General features: G+C 37.7%; 1 protein-coding gene across 3 annotated transcripts; it reads right to left on the bottom strand.

Moving 5' to 3' along the window:
• Positions 1-420: 420 nt before the first annotated feature.
• hephl1a (hephaestin-like 1a) lies at positions 421-25,149 on the bottom strand. Of its 3 annotated transcripts, XM_027025916.2 has the most exons (21): positions 24,816-25,149; positions 21,812-22,056; positions 19,755-19,967; positions 18,147-18,320; positions 16,555-16,809; positions 16,125-16,293; positions 12,940-13,079; positions 12,518-12,649; positions 12,048-12,253; positions 6,681-6,834; positions 6,379-6,591; positions 6,012-6,056; positions 5,837-5,909; positions 5,486-5,625; positions 4,062-4,196; positions 3,859-3,959; positions 2,703-2,928; positions 2,282-2,421; positions 2,032-2,191; positions 1,262-1,291; positions 421-1,141 (listed from the first exon to the last, which is right to left on the bottom strand). In XM_027025916.2, exons 1-21 carry the CDS (start codon positions 24,989-24,991, stop codon positions 1,074-1,076), a joined length of 3,195 nt encoding a protein of 1,064 aa, XP_026881717.2. In that variant the 5' UTR covers positions 24,992-25,149; the 3' UTR covers positions 421-1,073. The 3 variants fall into 3 exon arrangements, with proteins under 3 accessions (XP_026881717.2, XP_026881713.2, XP_026881714.2); XM_027025912.2 differs by having other exon boundaries at positions 5,837-6,056; XM_027025913.2 differs by having other exon boundaries at positions 1,097-1,141; positions 2,024-2,191; positions 5,837-6,056.
• Positions 25,150-25,176: the final 27 nt, after the last annotated feature.

Raw genomic sequence — 25,176 nt, 5'->3', positions numbered from 1 at the left:
CAGAAAGCCCTAGTAGATGACATGCAGCTTGAAATTTACAGACTTAAATGGATAAATGCTAATGGTCTGTTACCTCACCAGACTTTAGTACCCTGGTCTTTTTCACTTTATTCAAACTTGACCAATCATGATAAATGAGTGTCAGATTGAACTTGACATTTATTGGCGCCGTCATCGTGATCATCATGATCATGATCATTGTGATCATGATTCATTCAGTAGTATAGGTCCACTTTGTTATATGTGTGATGCTAATCAGCATGGTGCAATGTGTTCGTCCTCCCAGTGTGTAGAGGCTTTAATGGTGAAGGTAGAGTACTGAACTGTTAAGCACACCCTTAAAGGTGATTAGCACTTTCTATTGATATTAAATGTAGATATCCACAATGGCACATTCTGAAATGTAAGCAGCAACGTGTATAGCAGCTACGTACAAACCTTTATTTTTTATCTCCCAGTTATGTTTCTAGACATTTACAGTGCTTCCAGAGTATAATTACAAACTGTGTGGACATGGTAACATAAATTCAATAAGTATGTGGAAAATGCAAAAGTGCAATCTTGATGTTAGACTAATTAAAATAAAACATGCTCATTAGGTTGCCCAACAAGAAGAGTAGTGACTTGTTTTTGTGACTCCTCCTCTCAGTAGTTTCATTACAATATAGTTGTTTCGCACTCAGTAAAGTCATTTCACTCAGAAAATAAACATCTTTTCTAAAACTCTGAATGTTAAAATTGAATGTGTAAGTTATCACTTGGAAATTTCTTTACATTTTTTCAAATTCCATTTTAGAATTGTCTATACAAAATGTGTGAAAAATTATGTTTTCCTAGCACTTTATATTCAATTAATTTTCATTTGCATAAACTCATCAAACAAGAAAAGAAATGGTAAAATGGGAGATCTGGTCTTAGTCTTGGTCTTGTCTTTTCATCACTTCTGAAGGCTAGAGACAAAAAAGGTTTTTGTTGCTTGAGTTGTATAGGGCTTCATGTTTAGTGTGTCATGATCTTTGCATTAGTGAAGTTGCAGCATAATTCTGCCCTCTAGCACCATCTCCTGCACTGCATCACTGGAGCCATAAGGCAGTTGTGAAGAGTAGCAGCATTTGCCAGTAATACTGAAAACATGTGTAACCTGCAAGACAGAATAAATCAGTCAGTATAAATTGTTTATAAAATAATAGCATACACATGAAACTTACAAAGAAAGACTCTTATTTAATTATTCAGCATATAATAAAGAAATGAATTCTACCATTGTTCCCAGGTTTCTCGTCTTTGGATTCTGTAGCACCAGTAGAGGGGAAAAAGGTTTGATTAAAGCAGTCTGAATTTGAATTGAATAGCTCAAGTTTTAACAACAAGCTCTAAATATATTCCATAACTGTTTCTTTTTCCTTGCTTTGTAATCTACTAATTGGCTAATAACGGAGCCCAGAAGTTCCCGATTACTGATTACCTTGACCTGTGCCTTGTTTGCCTCTTTGTTTCTCCCTTTTATTTAACATGCACTCATCCAGTACTGCACGTTATTACATGCTTCTGCATTCAGACAGCCCAAGTTTATTGTGAGCTATCTGCTCAGCTTTTCTCTATCCTGTGTGTGTCTGCCTCGAGTTCTACTGCCATTGCTCTATCTTTCTTTGCTTTCACCAACTCGTCACTGTGCTCTTCTGTTTGTTTGCTATGGAGAATAAAGACACTTTAAATGTGCATCTTGCTCCCTCCCTGCCCCATCACACCAGGTAGTTCTCATTCTTAATTATAAAGATATTGCAACAGCATGTATGAATGCTCCAGACAAAGGGGCCAAGACCACAAAACTGTAATCTCTGGTCCTGCTCTGTGATTACTTGAAATGAATGCTGAAATATGCAGGAAACATGCATTTTCCTCCAACCTAAGATTTTAAAGCAGTACTGGCATACTCTTTACTAAAGTCTAAAACTTTACTAGAGTACTAAAACTCAAGCCAGAAACATCAAAACAACAGATGTGAGTTTTGCATCAGCTTTACTTGTTAACCTTTTCTGAGGATGGTGAAGGTGGTTTCCATGCCAGCATGAATGTGGTCTGCTACATGGCAGTGTAGGAGCCATGTTCCAGGAGTTCCTGCTACTAGTTCTATAGTCTGGAAGGTTCCAGGAAACAGGTCATACACATCAGCTCTGTGAGCATGATCTGCCTGAGAGAGAGAGGGAGAGAGAGTGGAAGACCTGAAAGAAACGTGTAATATTCTGGCTGTGAACAGGCCTATCTGAATATATGAACATACCTTGTATATGAAGCTTTGAGCATGGAAGTGAACTGTGTGCATATCTATCTCATTCCCCAGACCCATTAGATACCACTCAGTGCGATCTCCTTCCTGCATTCTCAAACCGTGCAAGTTAGCATACATCTTTCCATTAATACCTGATCAGCACAAGAAGAAATAGAACATTAAAACACTTATTATTACTCTTATAGGGGTTTAAAATAGGAGCACATTTACATTTGCTTTTAAAAGATTTGGAGCAACTGTTGAAGTTCCCCTGAATTTCAGAACTTAGTAAAACAGTGAAAATCCAGCAGTTCTTCCTTTATACAAGAATACTATCATCTAGTTGTGCCACTTTATGTGCTGCCTGGACCCTTTTTTTTACTTGGTATGCAGTTAATGTCAGCTGAATAATTATAATTTGTAAGCAACTAACCATGCATCATGTTACTCTCCATAAAGTGCTCATCATCCCTGTTGAAAGTGTGAGGGCTTTTGTGCATGTAATTCCTGATATTCTCATCCAGGTACCAGGATTCATTTTCATCGAATACCATAAAGAGCAGAGCAAATTCTTTATCCACATCTTTTCGTCGTCTTTTTTTATCCAGCGTCCCCTTACGACACACCAACAATGGTCCAACCAAACCACTGGCAACATCCTAAAACAGAAATATACATAATGACTATGTTCACACCACAATCCTCATTGTACAATTCCAAATTTTTGCTCAGGTAGGATTTGCCTATCTTTGTGGATCACATTCACAATTGCTTGTGACCAGTATTTGTCTGTGAATGCATCTGTTCTCCAAAATGGCATGCATGTATACATTAATATATTTTTGCATGAATCACTTCAACAATGTCAAAAGAAAATATCATGTGTGAAGCAACTCATGGCATTAAAATGAGCTAAATAGTTGCGCTCATATATGAATCATATTTTGGTCTGGAGGACAGGTGTCAGGTGTAGCTGATCAGGTCAAAGGTGATAAAAAGCCAGATGGCTAGGTTTGCTGTTTTTATAGATATTGTTGTTACTGTGTTGCTTTCCTCCATTGTTGTTTGGCCATGCTGCTGGTGCTGGCTGATGATGACAGTGCTAAGTGTATGCATACAGGCAAAAAGGCACATGAATTCTGTTCTCATTCAAGTAGCATGGCCATGAATCAGATGCAAATCTGATCTATATGAAAGTGACTCAGATTTGAATAGAAATGATCAGATTTGTGTGTTCACGCAGCCCTGAAAAAATCAGATTTGTATTACATTAAGGCAAACAATTTGTGATTTGTGAAGATTTGTGTCACTTCAGGATGGTAATGTGAATATAGTCCATTATACTACATTCCACAAGATACATAAAGAGATACTCAAATGCATTAAATGCATATCAAATACACACACACACACACACACACACACACACACACACACACACAGACACACACACACACACACACACACACACACACACACACACACACATCTGCATATCATCTTTGAAGTTTATCCATTATATTAGAGTGTTGTCTATGACTCAGCAGTGTTTATATGTAGTGTAGCAGTGGTGTCTGAATGTTCTATACCTTAACAAAGTCCACTGATGAATAGTAGACAAATGTTATACAGTTGGGTTCAGTGGGGCCAGGGCCTGCACTGATTGTCCAATTATAGCTCATCACCTCACCTGGAAAACATACAAATACAGAAATAAATTATGTATATGCATGTATAAGAGCCAACACAATAATATGCCACAGTGACTGGTGTTTGTCTGACTGTAGTGTACCTGGGGGAACAGGAGACAGGTGAGCTTCACTGGTTTTCACTCCATGAGCATGGACTGAGAATGAATTATTGTTCTTAACATTGTTCTTAAACACAATTTGAACCCTTTCACCAACCTCCATTCTAAGGATGGGACCTGCAACACACAATGACAGAAACACTACTGTCATTACATATTCATTTTATAGATAAAAGAACCCACTAATCTCAATATTTTAAGTATTTTATTAATTGACTTTACCAGGCCTTATATTTCCCCATTCACGGGCCAAGACCTTTTCTAATCTATTTTTAAGAAGGCATTATAGCCACCTGACCAGACATGAAGACCATTAACCAAACTCAGGCTTGTGGACACATTTTTTTAGGTGCAGCTTGCAAAAGTATTTTAAAAATATACATATAAAAATATGTAACTTATAAACTTTTAAATGAACATATGCCTTGCGTTTTATGTAAGCTCTGATTCACACCTCAAATAATGAATGATTTGTAGCCTATTGCATTGCCCCTCTTTGAGTGCTTAAGCCAACTGAACATTTCATTGCACACAATGAAAGTATATGATTTGTTTCTAGAACATTGATGTAACATTAGAAAGTATTCAGAAGGAATATATTAATAAACATCAGCCCCTACAAAACAAACAAATCCATTCCTTTTGAAAGGGTATTCAATACATAATAGTCTCAAGTTTGCTCTTTCTTCGGGTTTAAATTTGCATAGTTTTAAGGCGGCAATAATGCAATGTCAGTAAGCACTGTTAGTGAATGTTGGCTTACTTAAGACTCAAGAAGAACTTCCATCTTGGTTAGAAGCTAATATTTTAAATAAAAAATTCATATCAAATGGTTTAATGTCGCAGTCCTAAAAGTCTTCTTAGCCGTCTTTTTTTTAAATTAACAATCCTGGTTTCCAATAATTACCAATGATCATTAATTTATTTAATAGAAGACAAAATAAATTTTGTCCCAAGTGAACACCATCAAGACTTGGGCCGGCTAATTTGTTACAATTGGTCATCATCCTTTCTTCATCTTCATATTAAATCTACACTCTGTACTGCACTCCGTACACACATCATACTGCTGGTCACTGTAAATCTAACTACCTACATGCCAGATCATAACATAACAAAAGGGAATCTGTTCTGGCCTTTAGATTTGAAAAATTTATGTGGCATCATGGTTAGAAAGGGCACTAGTGGCAATGGCTGTAAGGCCACCATGAAATGTATACTTTAGTCTGTACAGTAATTATATTCCACCAATCTCCCATACTATCCCAAATACTCTCATAAAATCAGGTGCTTGCAATAAAAATGCGATCTGAAATAGTCTTTAATCCCACTCTTACACACTGCTTTCATTCCATGGACCATAAAAACTGCAGCTAACACTTCAGTGTTTCAGTTTTGTATCATACCCAGGATCCCTAAATGCTCATCCTCAGGACTTCTGAGCTTCTTTGTTGTGAAAGTGTCATCTGTATACTGCTGGAATACAACCTTCTTGTATTCAGAGCCAATACGAATCCCTGATTTACTTAGATAAACACTTCCAATGCTGAAAGAGAAAGGTGACATTCAAGCTATTTAATCTTGCATTTAAGAATAATAATACCTGTGTGACATAGAGAACAGGGGAATAAATTTTGAATTCTGTAATAGTTGGATGTCTGAAGAGTGATAGTGTGTACTAAAGACCAAGTAATTTGCAGGGTATCTGCTGGGTAAGTGTGTGTGGAGATGTTTTAACTTTAGTGAGTAGCACTGACCTTTTCTCAGGAGTTTCATTATATTTTTCCAACTCCCATGTTCGGTTTGGGGCATAGTTCCACTCTACTTCTTCTGCAGCCAAGTAGTAATACACATTAGGCTGAGAGTTCGTTGCCTTTGATATAGGGTTTAGGCTCTGTGAGCAGCGCTTGACTGTGTACTGCTGGCGCATACCTGCGCGGTAGTGATCAGTTGTACGACAGCTGAGCTCAAAAACCCCTGGAAACAAATGTCATTAAAGGTCAAAAAGGATAAAATAAGTTGTCTACAAAACTATACTGGAAATAAAATTGAATGTTTCACATTCCAGCCCCTGTCATTGCACTGTGGGCTGTAATAGTTATGTCCCTATGACTGGCTATCTAGTCCGATATGTTTAACAGAAATCCAAAACATTCTATAAACAGAAAAATTATGTCCTGGCTGCAAAGCCTGAAGTTTAGAACAGGAGTTTGATTTGGCTGTACTGCTTCAGGACTGGAACAACTTGCAATCATTGAGTCAACTATTTAAACAATAACTTCAGGGTGGAGCCACTCACCATCATTGTCGGGTACCATAGAAACAGTGACACTGGTGTGAGGAAAGACACTGAGTGTGTCACGTGTGATGTTGTCCCGCTGAAATGTGTTGCCCTGGAAATAAACACCATGGATGTCCACCTCTGTGCCCAAGCCAAGTGTGTGCCACACAATGTGGTCCCCTTCACACAAATCCAGCCCAAGAAGATTTCCATACATACGACCATTAACCGCTAAAAGAACACACATGAACAAGACACACAAGTGTGATCACTGTACTGTACAAATAGAAATAAAGCTGTAATTTCCTCCTGGTACTTACAGTGCATTTTATTGCTCTCTTGAAATCCTGCATTTTCTGGGTCTGTCTCTTTGCTGCCAAACTCTTCAATGTTTTGCTGCAGATACCAGCTTTCATTCTCATCCAATACAGTAAAGAGTAGAAAAAACTCCTTTTGCACTTCCATCCCTGTATGCTATACTCACACACACAAAACACATACACCAGACAGACATTATGCACTTGCCAAAGACCAATGCAAAACAATCTTCAGAGAACTCATTAAATTATTTCAGCAGGGTGTTTTGTGTTTGAATTTTACACAGACGTTTGTTCAAAGTTTTTGTATTTTTTTATGTAACAAATTAATTTTGTGTTGTGTGTATATGAATATGTGTGTAGTTGTGTATTGTGTTTTTGCTTTACATGAATACCTATCCTTTCACTTTTCACATTTTGGTATGCTGCATCTTTGTGCTAAAAAACAAGGTTTCCCCTCCCCCCCCATCATTCTGCACTCAATGCCAAAGTGAGAATTCAAAGTAAGTCAAGTACCTTAACCACTGTGCTACTATTGCCCATACCACTGACCAATCTCCCTGTCCCTCCCTGAAAAACACCCTCACAGCATGATACTGCTACCACACCACACAGGGATTGGGCAGGTGATGAGCAGTGACTGGTTTCCACCAGACATGAGGCTTACAATTGAAGTCAAAAAGTTCAATCTTGGTTTCATCAGACTCATGGCATTAAAATGGCATTTTCATCAGAGAATCTTGTTTCTCACAGTTTGAGAGTCCTTTAAGTGCTTTTTTACAAACTCCAGACAGGCTTTTGTGTCTCTTTTACTGAGGAGAGGCTTCTGTCTGGCCATTCTGCCATAAAGCCCAGAGTGGTGGAATGCTGCAGTGATGGATGACCTTCTGGAAGTTTCTCCCACTTGTACACAGGATCTTTGGAGCTCAGCCAGATTGACCATTGGCTTCTTGGTCACCTCTCTTACCAAGGATCTTTTCCACTGATTACTTAGCTTGGTGGGGCAGCCAGCTGTAGGAAAAATCCTGGTTGTTCCAAACTTCTTCCATTTAAGAATTATGAAGGCCACTGTGCTCTTGGGAACTTACAGTGCAGCAGAAATTTTTCCTAGCCTTCTCCAGATATGTGGCTCTACATAATCCTGTCTCTGAGTTCTGTTATTTCTTCCTCATTCATTGGTTTTTGCTCTACTGTGCATTGTTAGCTGTGAGACTTTATATAGACAGGTGTGTGTCTATATAACAGGTGTGTGTGTTATATAGAAAGGTGTGTCAAGTGTCATAGCAAAGGGTCTGAATACTTTTGTCCAGGATAAATTTTAGTTTTTCCTTTATAATTAATTTGCTAAAAAAAATTCTAAAATTCCGTTTTCATTTTGTCATATGGGTTATTGAGTACACAATAATGGAGAAAAACTTGAAAGGGTCTGAAAATCTTATGAATGCACTGTATACATGCATTCTGCCTAATGCAGAAGTTCCTATTAGAATCAGATATTTTAACCATATTAGCAATACTCTGAGGACATTATTTTGGCTGACTGTTATATTTGTATTTGTTACAAAATGCTACAGCTGCTTCAATCACAAGTTCCAGGCTCTTTATCAGAGACCTCATTTATAAACTCGCCATACACACAGATTTGAATTTTAGAAAGGTTGTGTGATATTTCATTTAAGTAATGAATGTTCACAGTTAACAGGATAAAATTAAATTTCATGTTACAACGTTTCAAGCCTTAGTTTAGCCTCTTGCCAGAAAATAAATGCTAGTTCATTGGTCCATCCCTACATCAGATAAAAGAGCTCCAGCAGTTTCTACAGGAACTGCACCATAACTGCACCCCTTACTAAGGGGGCACTGAGAAAGCTGAATTGGACTCCATCAGAGAAAAACCCCCAATAGCATACTGCACCTGAGTGTACCATTACACAAAGAAACAGAAAGGGAAATGGAAATAGAATGGAAAGAGAATTCTTAAGTGCACCTACAGTTTTAAGATCATTTTAGAAGGATTTGTATTTGTTCAATTTAACACTAGTTATGTGAACTAGCTATTGTATGCATATCACAATGATCATTCATTCACATCCTGTCATATTTTTCCATCATTTTGATTCTATTTCAGCTCATCTAATACAGAAGACAGGCACAATTGTGAAAATTAACCAAAAAAAAACAATGTACTCGTGGGATTTCCAGCGAATGACTGCATGTAGCTGACTGAAAATCAGTAAGCAGGTAATTATATTAGTTCTAAAAAATTTTATGTGGCTAGATGGACTGTATTTTAAGAATATGCGATCCTATCAAGTGATTTATTTGAGTATGCCAGATTGGGCCAGAGGGTGCAGGTGCAGTAGGAAGTTAAATGTGACATTAATCAATTAATGAAAAATTGTATTATATAAAAAAATGTGTGTGTGTGTGTGTGTGTGTGCGTGCGTGCGTGCGTGTGTGTGTGTGTGTGTGTGTGTGTGTGTGTGTGTGTGAATAAAACATTCACATTAATTAGAATGAGCTTCCAATAAAACTAGACACTAACAGTAAATATACTAAACTTCCTGAGCTTCTGATAAAAGTACATACACTATATATCTATATTTATATATCTAGATTATTATTATTACTATCTCTCTCTCTCCTTCTGTCATGGTTAGTTCCTCCTAGGTTCCGTGTTCCATGGTTTCCCTGTCTTGTGTTTTGGTTCCATTCCGTAGTTTCATTTTCTCCTCCCCTCGTTTGGTTTTCCACACCTGTTCCTCATTTCTAGCTTTGTTAAATTCATGTATTTAAACCCTGTATGATTCCCTGTGTTGTTGCTGTTCATTGTTTGATTGAATGTCTGTATGGATGTGTTTGAAAGCCCGTGTATATAAGTTTGTCCTCCGTGCCTTTGTGTTTATCCTAGCCTCCGTGTTTCTTAACCTACGAGTTTATACTAGTCTCTGTTATAGCCTGCTTCCCCTGTTTGCCTTCGTGTACTTTTGTTTCTTTATCATGTATTCTTGAAATCTCTATGTTGGCTCTATGACCCTGGATGACTCGCTCTTCTCCGCACATGCGCCCAACTCCTTACTGCTCACCATTATACTCTCTCTCAAATATATATATATATATATATATATATATATATATATATATATATATATATATATATATATATATATATATATACACACACACACACACACACATATGTGTGTCACTCATTCAGTTTTTTCAGGCTTCCTATTACTAAATCTACAATGTTTACAAAATCCTGATTGCTTTACCTCTATACTTTCAAAAAACATACTTGTTTAGACTGGATTATACTTAGTTAATTGAATCTTATTTTTACTTTGTAGTGTTTTATTCTATTAATTGCATTAATACTACACCAATATCATATTATATAATAGAAATGGGGCAACACAACTGGGAATATGGAGTGCTTCCCAGTATCGTATTTCTATGTTTATGAAGTATAGGTGGAAAACCACCAAGATGGACTTAACTGCAGATAGAGAAGCATAGAAGTAATTGGGGTTGTGTGGTAATTGGAGTAGTTAAGGCTGAGAGAATTTGGCTGTCCCTGTAGTTCTGGCTGAGGGAGTGAGGGAGAGAAGGGGGTTCACGCTTGTGTTGGTGAAAATGGCATAATTATGTCATCATGGAATTTGCTTTTACGAACATTCCAACATTCGTTCCCTATGGAAAAAGGTTGACTTTGACTGGCCATCACGGTAAAGCCAAAAGTCCAACACGTCACAAAAGTACTACACTATTCCAATATGGAATCTAAGTTTTGGTCGAATTTCATAATTCAGTGACAAAGTTTGCAATCTGTGAAAAGTGTGAAAAATTGTGAATAGAATAAGAACTAGAAAGGGAAAGTTCATGAATGAGCATGTTGCCATGGCAAAGCAGCTAAAACAAGAATAGGGCTGTTTGGCTGTTGATTACCTGATAAATATTTGACATTATGTTCATTGCTGTTAAACGGTGTTTAAACATGAAATTAAATCCTGTAATTCTGTTGAAATCCTGAAAAACTGAAATGTTAACACTGTTTAAATGAAAATGAAATACTGTTTAATGATATAAAAATGCTTTGAAATGTAACATGAAATATAATCTACTATACGATAGTTGATGCTGAAGGGTTATTTAGCTGTTGTGGTATTTGTGATTGAAGTCTGTTTGCCTGATGGGGTAGATGTTGTTCAGGGGTATTTTGTTGTGGGGCTAATTTTGGTTGAGGGTCCATTGGCTGTGGAGTAGTTGAGAATAAGGGGTTGTTTAGTGTTTTTTTTAATATTGATAACAGAATAATTCCTGTGAAATACACTTTACATGTAAAATGAAATGCTGAAATATTGTTTAGCTGTTAAGCAATTCCCAGTTATGTGGATGCTAGGGTGTTACCAAGTGGTTGCTAGGGTGTTTAAGAGTGGTTGCTATGATGTGGCTAGGTGGTTGCTAGGGTATTTCAAGTGGTTGCTAGGGTGTTACCAAGTAGTTGCTTTGAAATACCAGATGGTTGCTACAATGTTATGAAGCATTTGTTATCGGGTCCCAAGTGGTTGCTAGGGTGTTACAATGTGGTTGGTATGATCTTAATAGGTGATTGCTATGGTATACCAGATAGTTGCTAGGGTGTTGCCAAGTGGTTGCTAGGGTGTTGCTAGGTAGTTGCTATGGTATCCCAGGTGGTTGCTAGGTTGTTACCATGTGCTTGCTATGGTCTTGATAGGTTGATATAGAGTTCCAGGTGGTTGTTAGCAAGATGTTGCTATGGTCTTTGCTAAGTGATTCCTATGGTATCCCAAGTGGTTGTTATGGTCTTGTTAGGTGGTGGCTATGGGATCCTAAGTTCTTGTTAGGGTGTTACTAAGTGGTCGCTATGGACTACCAAGTGGTTGCTAAATTATTAGCAATTGGTTGCTATGAGTTTCCCAGGTGGTTGCTATGGAGTCTCGTGATTGTTAGGGTGTTATCAAGTGGTTGATATGGACTCATTAGGTGGTTGCTATGATATTCCAAGCAGTTGCTAGGGTGTTACCAAGTGGTTGGTAAGGGTTGTTTAGCTGTCCCTGGAGTTCTGGCTGAGGGAGTGAGTGAGGGAGCCAATAATACGAATGATAATAAGAAGAACAGAATGTTGGCTTTGTCAAACCAACATAATAAGAATAATAAGAAGATTATTTAAAAAAAACAGAATGTTGGCTTTCTTAAGCCAACATCATAATAACAATAAGAAGAAGAAGAAGAAGAAGAAGAAGAAGAAGAAGAAGAAGAAGAAGAAGAAGAAGATCAGAATGTTGGCTTTGTTAAACATGATTTTACCAACATGATCAAATTGATAATTGGGGATAGGGGTGTTACCTGCCTACCACTCTCATCCAGAGTTCCTTTCTTGCACACTTGTAAAGGTCCCACCAGGCCAGAATTGGTGTCGCGGACAGGGTCTGTAGCAGAGTAATACAAGTATGACAGGCAGGGTGGGTCACTGAGTGAGGGCCCTTCTGTCACCCGCCAGCGATAGGTGAAGGTTTCGCCAGTATGAACAATGTCCCCATGTTTCTGAGAACCTGAATAGACAAGGACATAATCAGCCTTCTGTCATAGATGCCATCTATTCAGAGTCAGGAATTCACTGTCTTAAAAGGAGTGTATGATAAATTCTATATCACAATTTAAAGAGGAAATATATTTGTCCTTTTGTTAATGTGAATTCCATATTTTCTTCTGAAAAAATGTTTAAAAATTTGTTTTGTTTCTGAGGTTTTGAGTATGAGATATTTACGGTAATGCATATTATTCATGCCTGTGTGTGTGTGAGAAACACGCCTCACCATCCTGATACACAGCTCCTTCATAAGCTTTATCATACAGGACGCCATGAGGCTGCATGCTGAAGTTATGCTTGGCATTGTTCTGAAATGTTACCACAATGATATCTCCAGCTTCTGCCCTAATGACTGGACCTATGGAAAGTAGGAAAGGATCATTAAGAGAGAAAACAGAAGTGATCTGTAGCTAGTGTGGGCAATTTTATAACCACACAGAATGGACTTATTTTCTAAGTTTGCTAACTTAAAAAATGCATACTAGAAGAGTAACTTGTAGCATCTTCACACATTTCTAGAGTACACAAAATAGGCAAATGACTCCTCAAACAGACCAAGCTAAGTCCAAGCTAAGTCAATGAAAGAGGTTGGCTGCACTGGTGAGGATTTAAAATGACTGACAATTTAAGAATCAGGAAAGTTTTTACCCAGAATGCCAAGGTGCTGTTCTGAGCCTTGTCGCTCTATCTTGGTGGTAAATGTGCCATCTTTATAAGCAATGTATCTGACCTTTCTATACTTTCCACCCAGCTTCCCTCCATCTGTAACAAAGAATTCTTTAGAGTCACTGTAAAATGAGAGGGGGAGGGAGAGAGAAAGAGGATGGGGGACATTAACTTTCACATTTAGAGACATTTATTTTAAAAGTGTGTTGTGTTTTATGTTGTGTTTGTTATGTATGCTGTCTGTGGGTGTATATGTAACAGCTCAGAAGTAATTGATACCATATTGTGTTTGATTAAGACACAGGGGTGTAGGTACCATGCCAGTTGATCAGGTGGCAGCACCAACAGCAATGCATAGAACAAGATATTTTTGAGACCTTCTCTCTTTCTTTCTGCAACAGGCTTAGACCTAAAAGAGGGGCTCCAATATCTCTATCTCTCTCTCTCTCTCTCTCTCTCTCTCTTTTCACTCAGTACCACAAGGACAGTTAACAGCAAACAGCTGAAATTTTTTTTTTTTTTCATTTAATTAATCCAAGTAACGGTGGAATCTGAAATAACGACTGATGAACATTACTGTGGCAACAGACCCACCGAATTACTTCCAAGCAACATTGCATGGTCACGCAGCCTGAAATACAGGCGATCAATTCCCTCTTGAACTGTGGACAAAACTTGTATTCCTGGAATTTAGCACCAAAAGGACAATTCCCAGCACACCTGGACGATATTTTATCAACAAAGAACCAGTGGTGAAAATTCCTTCCAATTCTAGAAGAATTCAGTGAGCACGACCAGCTGGCATAATCACCCAAAATCATCAACACGTGAGACTTTAAAATCTGGGCAATCCCTCTCTCTACTATCAAACATGTCTTATCATCTTGCTTCCCTACGCTCAGACAGACCTTATTGTTAGTAAAACTAGTGCCATTATCCTTTGTTCTATGATCACATTAGGACAGGCCAGCGTAGCTCATTAATACAGCCACATTGCTCTGCTGTTTAAACGCTGCACCCTTTTTATTTGCTTTGATGTCCATAGGAGAAAAAAGAAAACAAGTCCCGCCTCCTCATGCTTGTGCAAGCGTGTGCACGCCTTCCCACACACATTCACTCTCCTCTCCTTTTACACACGTACACTCTTTTACTTTGTTTAACTTAAAATATACTGATTAATGGATGCTGTTTGTGATTCAGAGTAGTTGTGTTAATAAATGTATCATTTATTTTCATCAAGTTGTCAGTCTTGATATTATTCAGATGGTGGTTGTTACCAATATCATCAAAGAAATCACTGTTATTTAAGTCCTTCGGGGATCAAATCATTAATGTCACTTATTTTAGTTAAAAATTAAAGATTGTGATTCTGATTTGGTTTGAATATATGAGACTGATAAATTGAGACTGATTAATAATGCATAGTTAGTCATATGTATTGTAAAGGATTATTTGGTGAAACCCCTAGAGAGGACACTGCAAACTGATCTACTGCTTTACACTACTGAATAACCTGTAAGTATTTCTGTAAATGTTTGAGGCTCAGACATACTCTCAGTATTTAAGGGTAAGCTGAAAATCTATCTGTAAAGTCAGGCATTTTATTAACTACTTCCCATCTTAGGTAAAAGTGTAGATCTGGGGGTCCATGGGCTTTGAGAGTTATGGTAAACCGGGATGTTATGATGCTGTCACTTCAACTCTCTTTTTTCATTCAAGTTTGTTGACTGAGAGTGGCAGAGTACTGATGTTCCACGGTGCCCTCATGCCTGTGGTTCCTTTTGGCTCTTTTCTTTTAGCTGTGCTGCCATAGCTAGATCTGCCGTAGTAAATCTTTGCACATTATAGTTCCCTCATTTACACACCCTCATACCTGGTCATGCCTAATAATATATTCTCTCTTTCCGCTAAGGTACACCTACCCCTGATGTCATGATGTTAATGAGCATCAACCCATCTCAGCTGCCATGGCTACTCCCGCCACCTCATGATGTCTCCTGCTGTAGCCCACACCGACACCCTGGCCAACTACTTCTCTGTTGCCCTTGGTGGACGTTCTTGGGCGGGATGGGTTTCAGACACGTGCAAACCACTGGGACCAGACTAGTACTTTTAGAAAACTGGACTAGCCATTAATTGCTTTTTTTCCCCCAATTTTATTTTTACTTTATTTAATAATATAGTTTATTTATTTTTTCTTTCGAAATTGTTACTATTGTGGTGACCTTTGTAGGCCAAAGAGAGATAGGCCCCCCCCTTTGAGTCTTGGTTCCTCTCAAGGTTTTTTCTCATGCTCTAGGGAGTTTTTCCTTGCCACTGTCACCCTTGGCTTGCTCACTGGAGCTTGGACTTGAACATTTTTAAAGCTGCTTTATGACATCAGTTGTAAAAAGAGCTATGTAAATAAATTTGAGTTGATTACTGAAATGACAGTCATAGGCATAGCAGTCACCTATATGGATCAAGATGTCATTCATTACAATCTGAATGTGTCCTACACAATCAGGATGGTTTTCATTCACTACAAACAAAACAATAAATTAAGTTGTATAAATCAACTATAACCTCAAATTACAAAAAGGCTTAAACACAAAATCAAACACAAGCCAACTAGGCAAAAACTGAGTGACTTTCAATATTTACGCAAACTAATAATGAACATTCTGGTACAAACTGAAAGGGCTTCATATACTGTAGACAAATGCAGGGAAGGGGCAATAGAGGCAATAGAGATACTACTCCACAGGTGAAAATAATACACCAGAATTAATAAGGACAGTTTAATGAGTGAAAAGGAATGCATGAAAAATGAAAAAACTTGTGGATTTTCTTACAGTGTGTGTGTGTGTGTGTTTGTGGAGAAATGGTGAACAAGATCTATTTCTGTAGGTAGGGTGGGAAAAGGTTGACAATTATACAAGTAGCCTATATATACATAATGACGCAGGCAGCTAATCAAGAAAACACTGTGAGTATCTAAATATTCAATAGATAATTAAATACGAAAATTAATTATTATACCACTCATTAAAAAGATTTGCTTTAATGTGGTATGACACAGTGACCTGATGTCACTATGAGTAAACAAACTTGTGGTAAGCTGGCAAATGCTGAGGGATAATGTATATATAACACCAGTAGATCACAAAATACCTGAAAGTATTTACCTGTGAACTGCCGTTAGCAGTTCATCAGTAAATCCATTTTTCCCTGAGGGGGCATAGTCCCAGAGCTCCTCCTCTGCAGCAATGTAGTAATGTCTCTCATGGCCAGGGGGCACTGTAGGTGCAGTTTTAGTCCCACACATAGAAACCTGATAAAAGCCCTGCATACCTGCTACTCATTGCAGCAGCAAGGAAGCAAAGAGACAAAAGAAACACAGCGTGAGAGTTTTCCCCTGGATTTCTCTGATATACATCAGAGTTCTATAACATGTTATAGTGATATACCTTACCAGTGTTTATAGCACTAACACTGTAACAGAATAAAATGCAGAACAAATGTACTCCAAAAGTAGATGACCATATGGTAAAATGACAATGCATGTTATGTCATACTTTAATATATTTCAGAAACACATACAAGAAGAAGGAATACCTTGCATGTGATCATTGACAAGGCAACTAAGCATCCACTTCCCTGCTGTCATGGGAATCATTTCTGCAGTGACAAAAGTGGCAGGAAACAGGCTGAGCACATCAGTGCGGTGACCACGGTCAAGTAGGGTGTGGCCATGGAAGTAGGCAGAGTGAATGTCAACTTCATTTCCAATGCCAAACAGATGCCAGGATACAGTGTGTCCAACACACATTTTCAGTGGTGGCAAGTTACCATAGACATAGCCATTTATTGCTGGAGGGAGAGAAAAGCAATCAAAAAATTAAGATGACATCATTGTTAAAGAAGTAAACATACTAAAGGTGGGATTTGAAAATTCTATTGTTCAATCTAACATAGGAGAGAAAAACAAACAAAGTTTAAATGGAACAGTAAATCACATCTCTAATGATATCTCTCTGATGGTCCATTTGAATGACTTGTCCAGTCATGTCATAAAACAATGAGACCATAAAAAACCCCATCAACCCGATTAATTTGTGAGGTGTAGAGTGTATAAATCTTAGAGAAAGGAACAATTACAAATCAAGTGGCCCTGACAGTAACTCCACCTGAATCCCCAGGAGCTGTGCATATCAACTGGCTATTGTCTTTACATCTATTAACATTTCACATATCACCACCTTAGTCTCTTTAAGACCACTATAGTACCACTGCCCAAGGAAACCAAGGTAACATGTCTGAATAATTACTCACAAGTGGTTCTTAGTTCCATAGTTACGAAGATCCAGGAAAAGCTAGTCAGGTCAAAATATTATCCCTGGTTCCCGGGACCATTTCAATTTACTTTTTGCACAAACGGGTCTGTGCATGATGCTATATATCTGGCTTTACACATTGCACTTGAGAATCAGGATACTGATTATGGCCTGGTTTTATACTATAGTTATACTACAAATTAGGGGTGACCACCAAATAGTCGACTATTCACTGCTTCAAATTAAGAAACCTGGTTTGACTGCTAATCTCATAAATGAACTTCATGTTTAACATTTATTGCTAGTTATAGCATATAACTAATTAGTCACAAAGTGCAATGTGGACTAATGCACTCTGCACAGTGAGAGCTTTCAAGATAGCAGGCCACTAGGAGCCATGGCAATTCTTTTCAGCAGTAAGACAGATCACTACTCAAATTTTATGGCTCCTTTACGGATTTTCAAATATTTCAGATGGATTGTTGACACATATGTGAAAATGCTATGCATTGGTGAGAGTGGTCACCTTTAATGCATGTTGGAATTAAACTAAGAATGCTATTAGGTAATATCAGTGAAAATAATTACTCTTGAATGAGTAATTGTTATTTACGTGTCTACAGCTAATTAATGTATGTGTCTATAGCTAACTTAATAATTATATAGATATAATTACTAAGCTAGCAGGTCAACCTGGAAGCCTGCCTGAAATGCACATGTAGTCTCAGCACATTTGTGCAGTATCTAGCTATCTAGAGACTACATGTGCATCTCAGGCAGGCTTCCAGGTTGACCTGCTAGGTAATCTGCCAAAAAACAACCAAGATAATGATCACTGCCCTGACCATAAAAAAATTAAGCTGAGTATCTTACAATGCAGTAGGTTGGATTTATAAAATGCATCTCTTTCCAGGTTACTAGTATCAGAGCAGAATCTGTTAACATTGTCATCAAGATACCAGCTGAGATTTTCATCCACTACACTGAACATTAGAAAGAATTCTCCATCCACATCAGACCGCTTAAGTCCAGAGCTATCCAGAACTCCTGAAAGTGAATCACAGAGAGCATTAATACAGAGAGTGCATATAGCCAGTGCTAATTTCTAGTAATGGGCTGTGTAAACCTGATTTGCCGTGGTTTAGTAGAGTAAAAGAATGCATCATTATGAGTCCAAATATATTCTAATATTCATACCTTCATTTTTTGCACAATCACCTCTGTTTTGGCTTCTGTAAAGCTCTCTTTGTGCTTGAAGACCCTCGATTAAACCCTTAAAATCTCATCGCTGTTCATCAAAATTACATATTTAGAAGTTATTTCCAAGCAAAAATCTCCTAATGCCATAAAAGTGGCTTGATTGTATTTTTGCCTTCATTCAGTATGCATGGATCTATGTTCACCTTCAATTTAGTTGCTCACCATTGACTCACAAAACTGGTTGCTTTCTGTAATGCTAGCTACTGCATGCTACACAATGGCAAGTAGTAATATTGGAGTACATGTTCAAATCTGAAACTTACTCAGAAGAAGAGTGAACTATACAGGGTCTTACACACCAGCTATTTGGCTAAGGGCTCCAAACTTGGTATAAATTAGTATGGAGTGAGATAATGTATGCTGAGTTTGGAGCCTCTAACAGGTCAAATGCATTTGAATTGGATCAGTCAAAATAACACTACAGGGGCATATACACAGGCTGTGTGATCTAGTGGCTTCTGATTTTGCATGCATAGAAGGCATTTGCTGAGTTTTTCAGCCCTGGGCTGAAAACTCAGTATCCAACTCTTTACATTACCCTATATAGGCAGCACTCAGTTTATCCTGTTAAAGCAATGCTGCCAGGCTCTGCATGATGGCCATTTGACTTAGAGGCCCCCAATTTTGCTCAAATGAGGTCAAGTGCGGTTGAATTGGAAATTTGGCTGCATACACTAGACCTTAGAGAGATGCTGTATGCCAAGTCCCTTGGTCAAAAGGTCAGCAGGCCTTGACCCTTTACATTTACTCTTTACAGTTGTTCTTGTTTAGATAGCAATTTGACAAAACTGAACAAAAGTTTAGAATTTTGTTGAATTGAAGCCTATTTAAAGGGCTGAATGAGGGTTGTTAAAATGGGGGGGGGGGGGTTCTTGATTCTATGTTATCTTGACCAATGCATGTCACAGAAATTTCATTAACAACCCAAGAAAACTGTTAACTTGGGTAAAGGGGGTATGTCACCTTTAATGTGTACGGTGCTTAATGATATGTAGTATTGTTGGGACATTGCATTTTGCATCATGAAAACAGGCACTTAAATAATTGGATGCATGCGTGTCTATTGATGCGTGTAAGTGTGTTTGGGGGAGATACATGTGTGTGTCATGCATGAGATTGCATGCATGTGTGTGATGTATATGTACACATAATGTATATGTACATGTAAAAGAGTGTATGCTTGTGCATATATAGATGGATGTAAGGTTGAATGTGAGTTACCCTCCTTGCAGGTGAGCAGTACACCAATGAGTCCAGCCGCGATGTCTTTAGGTGCATCAACATGTGAATGATAAATCCAAGTGAGGCAGTTGGAGTCATATTCTAGGGGCGCAAACTCTGCTTTCACCTTCCATGTATACTTGTAGGTCTCGCCCGGAGCCACAGCATCATCTTTCTTACTCTGACCAGATGTATCATCTGGATACAGTGCACCTAGTACACAGTGTCACAGTGAGTTATATGATGTAACATAGAGGTGTGGTAGTGATGAAAATAATTGGCATGAAAATCTCTAATATAGAGTATTTATATTATTTATAAAGTGGGAGATTACTGAGGTAGAAAACTAATTTAATGAAGTTTTAAATTAATATTCTAAACACTCCTTGACCTAGTGCTCTTTACTCAATAAAGACATATGTAACATCTTATCCCACAACAGAAATAAACATGACAACAGCCAGCCAGTCAGTCAGTTTTGGTTTGCATGTCAAAGTACATGCCTATTTCCTACAACAAGGCATTTTTTGAGCTACCAGTTTTGAAGAAAGCTCTGAAATCTAGAAAAGAATTTGTGGAACCAGTGAGTGGCACTAAAGCAAAAGCAAAAGTAAATTTGCAATATCCTCCAAAGTTGAGGAAATTGTTGGCAAAAACTTTACTACAACATCAATTAGTAATTTGGATATCTGAAAGGTGATGAATGACAGATTCAAACAGACTGCAAAATATATTGTTGGTTGGTGCAAACCAAGACAGGAAACAACAAATATTTTCCATCACCTGAAAAGGTGCCATCCCAGTGACTACAATGACCACACCCACAGTGTGAAATGTGGACCTCGTTAGTCCATCGACATTTTAGCAGCGTGTGTGGGGCTGTACTAAAACAATAATAAATTGTGTTGTCTTTTTTGCCCATTACCCAATATGAAAAGCGATTAAAAGGAGCAAGGATATAACAAACACAGTTTGTTATATCTTGTAAATAAAAGACCTTCTATTTCTTTAGGCTTCAGTCATTAGAAGGATACTCTCCAAACTGGCAGCATTATAAAATTATATATTGTGATAAATACTAATATTGATCAATATGGGGATTAGATCAAAATCTGATCTAGTTCCCAACCTCATCAAGGCTGGCTCACCATTATCCGATGCCCCATATCTTACTTCATCAGAAAGTCTCTTGAGAGGTTCTGTTCCTCTAAAGAAATTGCTGCATTTATACTAATTCTTAAGTACCATGGCGTTGATCCTTCTGAACTTTCTAATTACAGACCCATTTCTGATCTCTAGCGAAAATGCTAGAATGGATGGTAGCCTATCAACTACAAAGCTATAATGTCAGAATGGTTTTCATACTCTGCATAGCACTGAGGTAGCCCTTATAAAAGTCACCAATGGCCTCCTCCTTACTGCAAACGTATTCTGCTAGACTATCGTACCACAGTGTTGTATATATTGTGTTGTACAGCTGTACAAAAATTACAATTACCCAAACTTTTATGATTGCACTAAACACATTGTGTATATGACAACTTGTAATGACTACCTCTTTCTTCTATTTCTGACACTGCTCTAGCTTAAGCTCTCTTCTCTAAACATGACATTTCCTCTTCTTGGCTTGTTCATTCTTCTTCATTCTTCTTCTATTTAGTTTGTATAGTGCCATGTACTTACTATATTGTAATGCAAACTTCAATGTGATGAACACGCTACATAAATTTAACTATTATTTTTATTTAACAATCAGAGGAAAGCTAAGTGTGACAAATTCTCCTATTACTTATTTCTGTTTCACAGATATTTTTCTTTAGGTAAAGGGTATTTTTTAGGTATTTTTCTTTAGGATATTTATTTCTTTACGCTTTTAGTGTAGCTCACAGAGAAAGAGAGAGAAAAATGTGAGATTTAAGAAATTAGACATTTAACAGAGTTTTGGTTTAATGGAAATTTCCTGTTGGGAACTTCCACCAACACACCAGTTAGTATCCCTTAACATTCTCTTACTCTCCTGAGGCACATAGACAGAAAAAGGGAAGGGCACATCCTACCTTCAGAGTCCTTCTCATAAAATACTCCATGTGGATGAAGTGAATAAGGCCGAGATGCAAAGTTCTTCATGTACACCACAATGTCATCACCCACTTCTGCTCGGATCACAGGTCCAAGAAAGCCCAGCCATTCTGGCTTAGAGATTTCAGTGGAGAACCCCTCATCTGTGTACTGCCTATACACAGCTTTTTTATACACACTACCAATGTGCTGTGGGCCATGTTCCAGAAATGTAGAGGCATACCTTAAAGAAAAGAGAAGGAGAATGGTGAGAGTTATTATTTACCTCTAAACCCCTGTAATAGTGGTCTATGTCCATGTAATTTTTTTAATTCTGTTTATTTGCATGAACTAACCCAGGTTTTAGAGTTATGTTTATTATCTTTATCATACACCAACATCAGACAAACTTGATGTAATTTAGACCTTTTGTGTAGAGTTAAAATGTATCAGGTATGAGTTAACAGTTCCAGAACCCCAGAGAGATTAATAATTTCAAAAAGGCAAACTAGAAAGCAGGTGGGCTTCATTACATCATTATGATGGCATCATCTATCTATTAGCTTTCATTACAAGATTTTGAAGCTACTTCCCACTTTCATGTTATACAATGTATATTGTATTTCTTGTCCTGTTTATATGCCTATTGGGCTTGTCTTGGTACTTCTTATAAGACTCCATTATATAACCAGCGATTATGACATGAAGGCATGACACTTTATTATGGCTTGTTTTGTATAACAGACACCCTGTCATACCATACAATGACCCAGATCAAAAAACCATGGTAGAGATGGTGTCGTGTCTGTTGATGCAGGAAAGAAGAGACAGGAACCAGTGCGTTACCTTGTGGCCTTTTATTAATACAGAGCTCTGGAGATGTCAGTTCACAACGCAGTGCGAGTGAGATCTAACTTTGCAACAGACGGACTTATAGTTTTCTCGCCTTGCGCCACTTCTGCTTTTGTACTTTTCCATCTCAGCCATCGCCTCTGTCTGACTGTCGCGTACACATGTCTTCTTGTATAATCACACATATGCACGTCTAGGGCATTTCCTGTTATGTCTGGACATACAGTAATTATTTTATTAATTCAAGCATTAGTCCTATTCCATTCTGCGCATTATTCTCTATTAGTGTAAGCTTAGCATTCATTTAATTTATGCAACCCCACAATGGTAAAGTCCTTAAGAGATACCACTGGCATAAAATGGCTTCTCACTAAATGCTCAAAACCATCACCATTGCCCTACATAAGTTTGACAATGGCACTAAAAACTTTACTGAAAATGGGGGGAGAAAGGTTTTCAAATTTGTTTCATGTCATGCAAATATTCAATCTCTCAAACAATTTGCAAAAAAGTCTGTAAAAACCATATATGACCCTGGCTCCTTTCTTACACAATAACATTTTTCAAATGTGGCTTTCATGCACTATGTAGCTCTTATGTAACTTGATGTAAAATACTCCTTTGCAAAACGTGTGTGAATTAACCTTTTTCCTGTAATACATAGAGTGAAGCTCAACTATAAGACCATAGGCATAGCAATACATAAGCGAAGTAGCTGTGAGTAAAAAATCTTAACATTTTTAATTACGCTTAAAACATGTCTTTGCTGTCAAGGCTGTTTAATCACCCTTAGTTATATTACATACGCTATATTAAAACAGAAAATCAGCACAATTAACCAAGGTTTTAAAAAGAGAAACCGTCGAAACAGCTGATGCGTGTTGATTGTTTTCATGGTCTTTGGCCAAGCCTAAACGTACAATTAGGCAGTTTTATGAACTCGTACTTACTCTCGTTTTCTTACTTCTCGTTGCTGTGTTCTTTTTAACGTATATTACCCTTTAAAGTATATAGTTTCTATACGCGACGTTAATTTAAAGTAGTTCAATTCAGAGTTCAATGTTAAATTTTAGGTTTGTTAAGACAGCTGTCTGGAATACTCCCCGTAACGTCGCTTTTGTTTTGAAATTTCTTGTCATTCTCTTACCGTAATGTCTAATACACACACGTCCCACAAAAGAACGTGGCGGCTGGCTTGACCAGTTAACTTTACTGTGTTACCTTTTAAAGCCTATTAATAGTCTGCATATTTAAACGTTAACTTCAAGTTACGATAGAACGGAATAAGAAGCTATTATCGTTCATATCCACGTTAAAGTCTATTATCAGCGCTCAGCTGATGATGGCTTTCGAAGTTAACCTTCAACGCATTTCATTTCAGTTAATTTTACTCAAAATTGACTGACTGCGATCTCTGAAAATTTAATCGCTGTTCTGGAACCGACAACTCCGGTATGTCGGATTTACTTAGGTCAACTCAGATTTCAAGGTTAAGTTTTCTGGAGTACCCCCATGGATCGTGTCAAGTATTGTTTTGGTGTGATCTGCCAACAACGCTCATTTAATGTACAGCTCCGCACAAACGCTCCACGCCTAATTGAACGTCTGTGGGTGTGCATGTCAGGGCGCATAAGAGCCTCTGCGAACTAAGGTTTACCTACAAAAAAACTTCCTCTGTGTCGCTGCTAAAATATTACGTGCATATCAGAAGTATAATTCAGCATCAATATATAGCACAACAAAGAAGCAAGTGCCTCAGGCTGTACAACATTTGTACATTTCCAAATGGCTACTAGATTAATTTGGCTTGACTAAAATGAATCTTACGCTTAACCATTAATTCCTAAACGATAAATGCTTACCGACTACCTTGTTTACAGCTGTAAACACTTGGGATTTTTTTTTCTTAGATGAGATTAGCAGCGGTTGCCTGTTAAATCTGTACAGACTTATTTATAGGGGTCAAAGTTTTTACAGTATCTCATTCTTTTTATGTCGTTAGAAATTGTCGATTGGAGGGGTTGAAAAATAGCAAAATCACATAATCAATCGTACATGATCGTGCAATGGTTATATCGTTATATTTAATATCAGTAACAATGTTTGCTACTATTGCAATCGTTCCGTGAAAACACTAGGTTATTAACTTACTCGTCATCACTGATATCGAGGTCATTGATAAGATTTCGTCCACTGGGTGCATAATTCCAATCTTCTTCTCGAATTCCGATGTAGAATGTCCTTGTAACGCAGTGAATTAAAGGAAAGACAGTCAAGATTGTAAAACAGAAACACAAGGCTTTAGCTGTCATTGTATGAACAGACATCGAGGAATTGTGTGTTCCTGTATCCAGTCTAGAGCTAATGATATTCGCGAATAAACACGTATCACAAAAAAAACATATTATTCGCGAATAAATACGCAGCACTATTTCACAAGGTGGCTGCTCACAATACGTATGACAAAAAAACACTGTTCAGCTGCTGTAAGTTGAAACTGAAAGTGACATTC

Source organism: Electrophorus electricus, chromosome 7 (genome assembly GCF_013358815.1).
Source record: "Electrophorus electricus isolate fEleEle1 chromosome 7, fEleEle1.pri, whole genome shotgun sequence".
Taxonomy (NCBI): domain Eukaryota; kingdom Metazoa; phylum Chordata; class Actinopteri; order Gymnotiformes; family Gymnotidae; genus Electrophorus; species Electrophorus electricus.
This window is presented reverse-complemented; position numbering and strand designations above follow the sequence as displayed.

Coding starts and splice junctions, on each gene's coding strand:
- hephl1a (XM_027025912.2), bottom strand. CDS start 24,991: ATGTCTGTTCATACAATGACAGCTAAAGCCTTGTGTTTCTGTTTTACA. Junction 16,810..18,146: donor TAAATCCAACCTACTGCATT/GTAAGATACTCA, acceptor CTCTCCCTCCAG/CAATAAATGGCTATGTCTAT. Junction 13,080..16,124: donor CTGCTAACGGCAGTTCACAG/GTAAATACTTTC, acceptor CTCATTTTACAG/TGACTCTAAAGAATTCTTTG.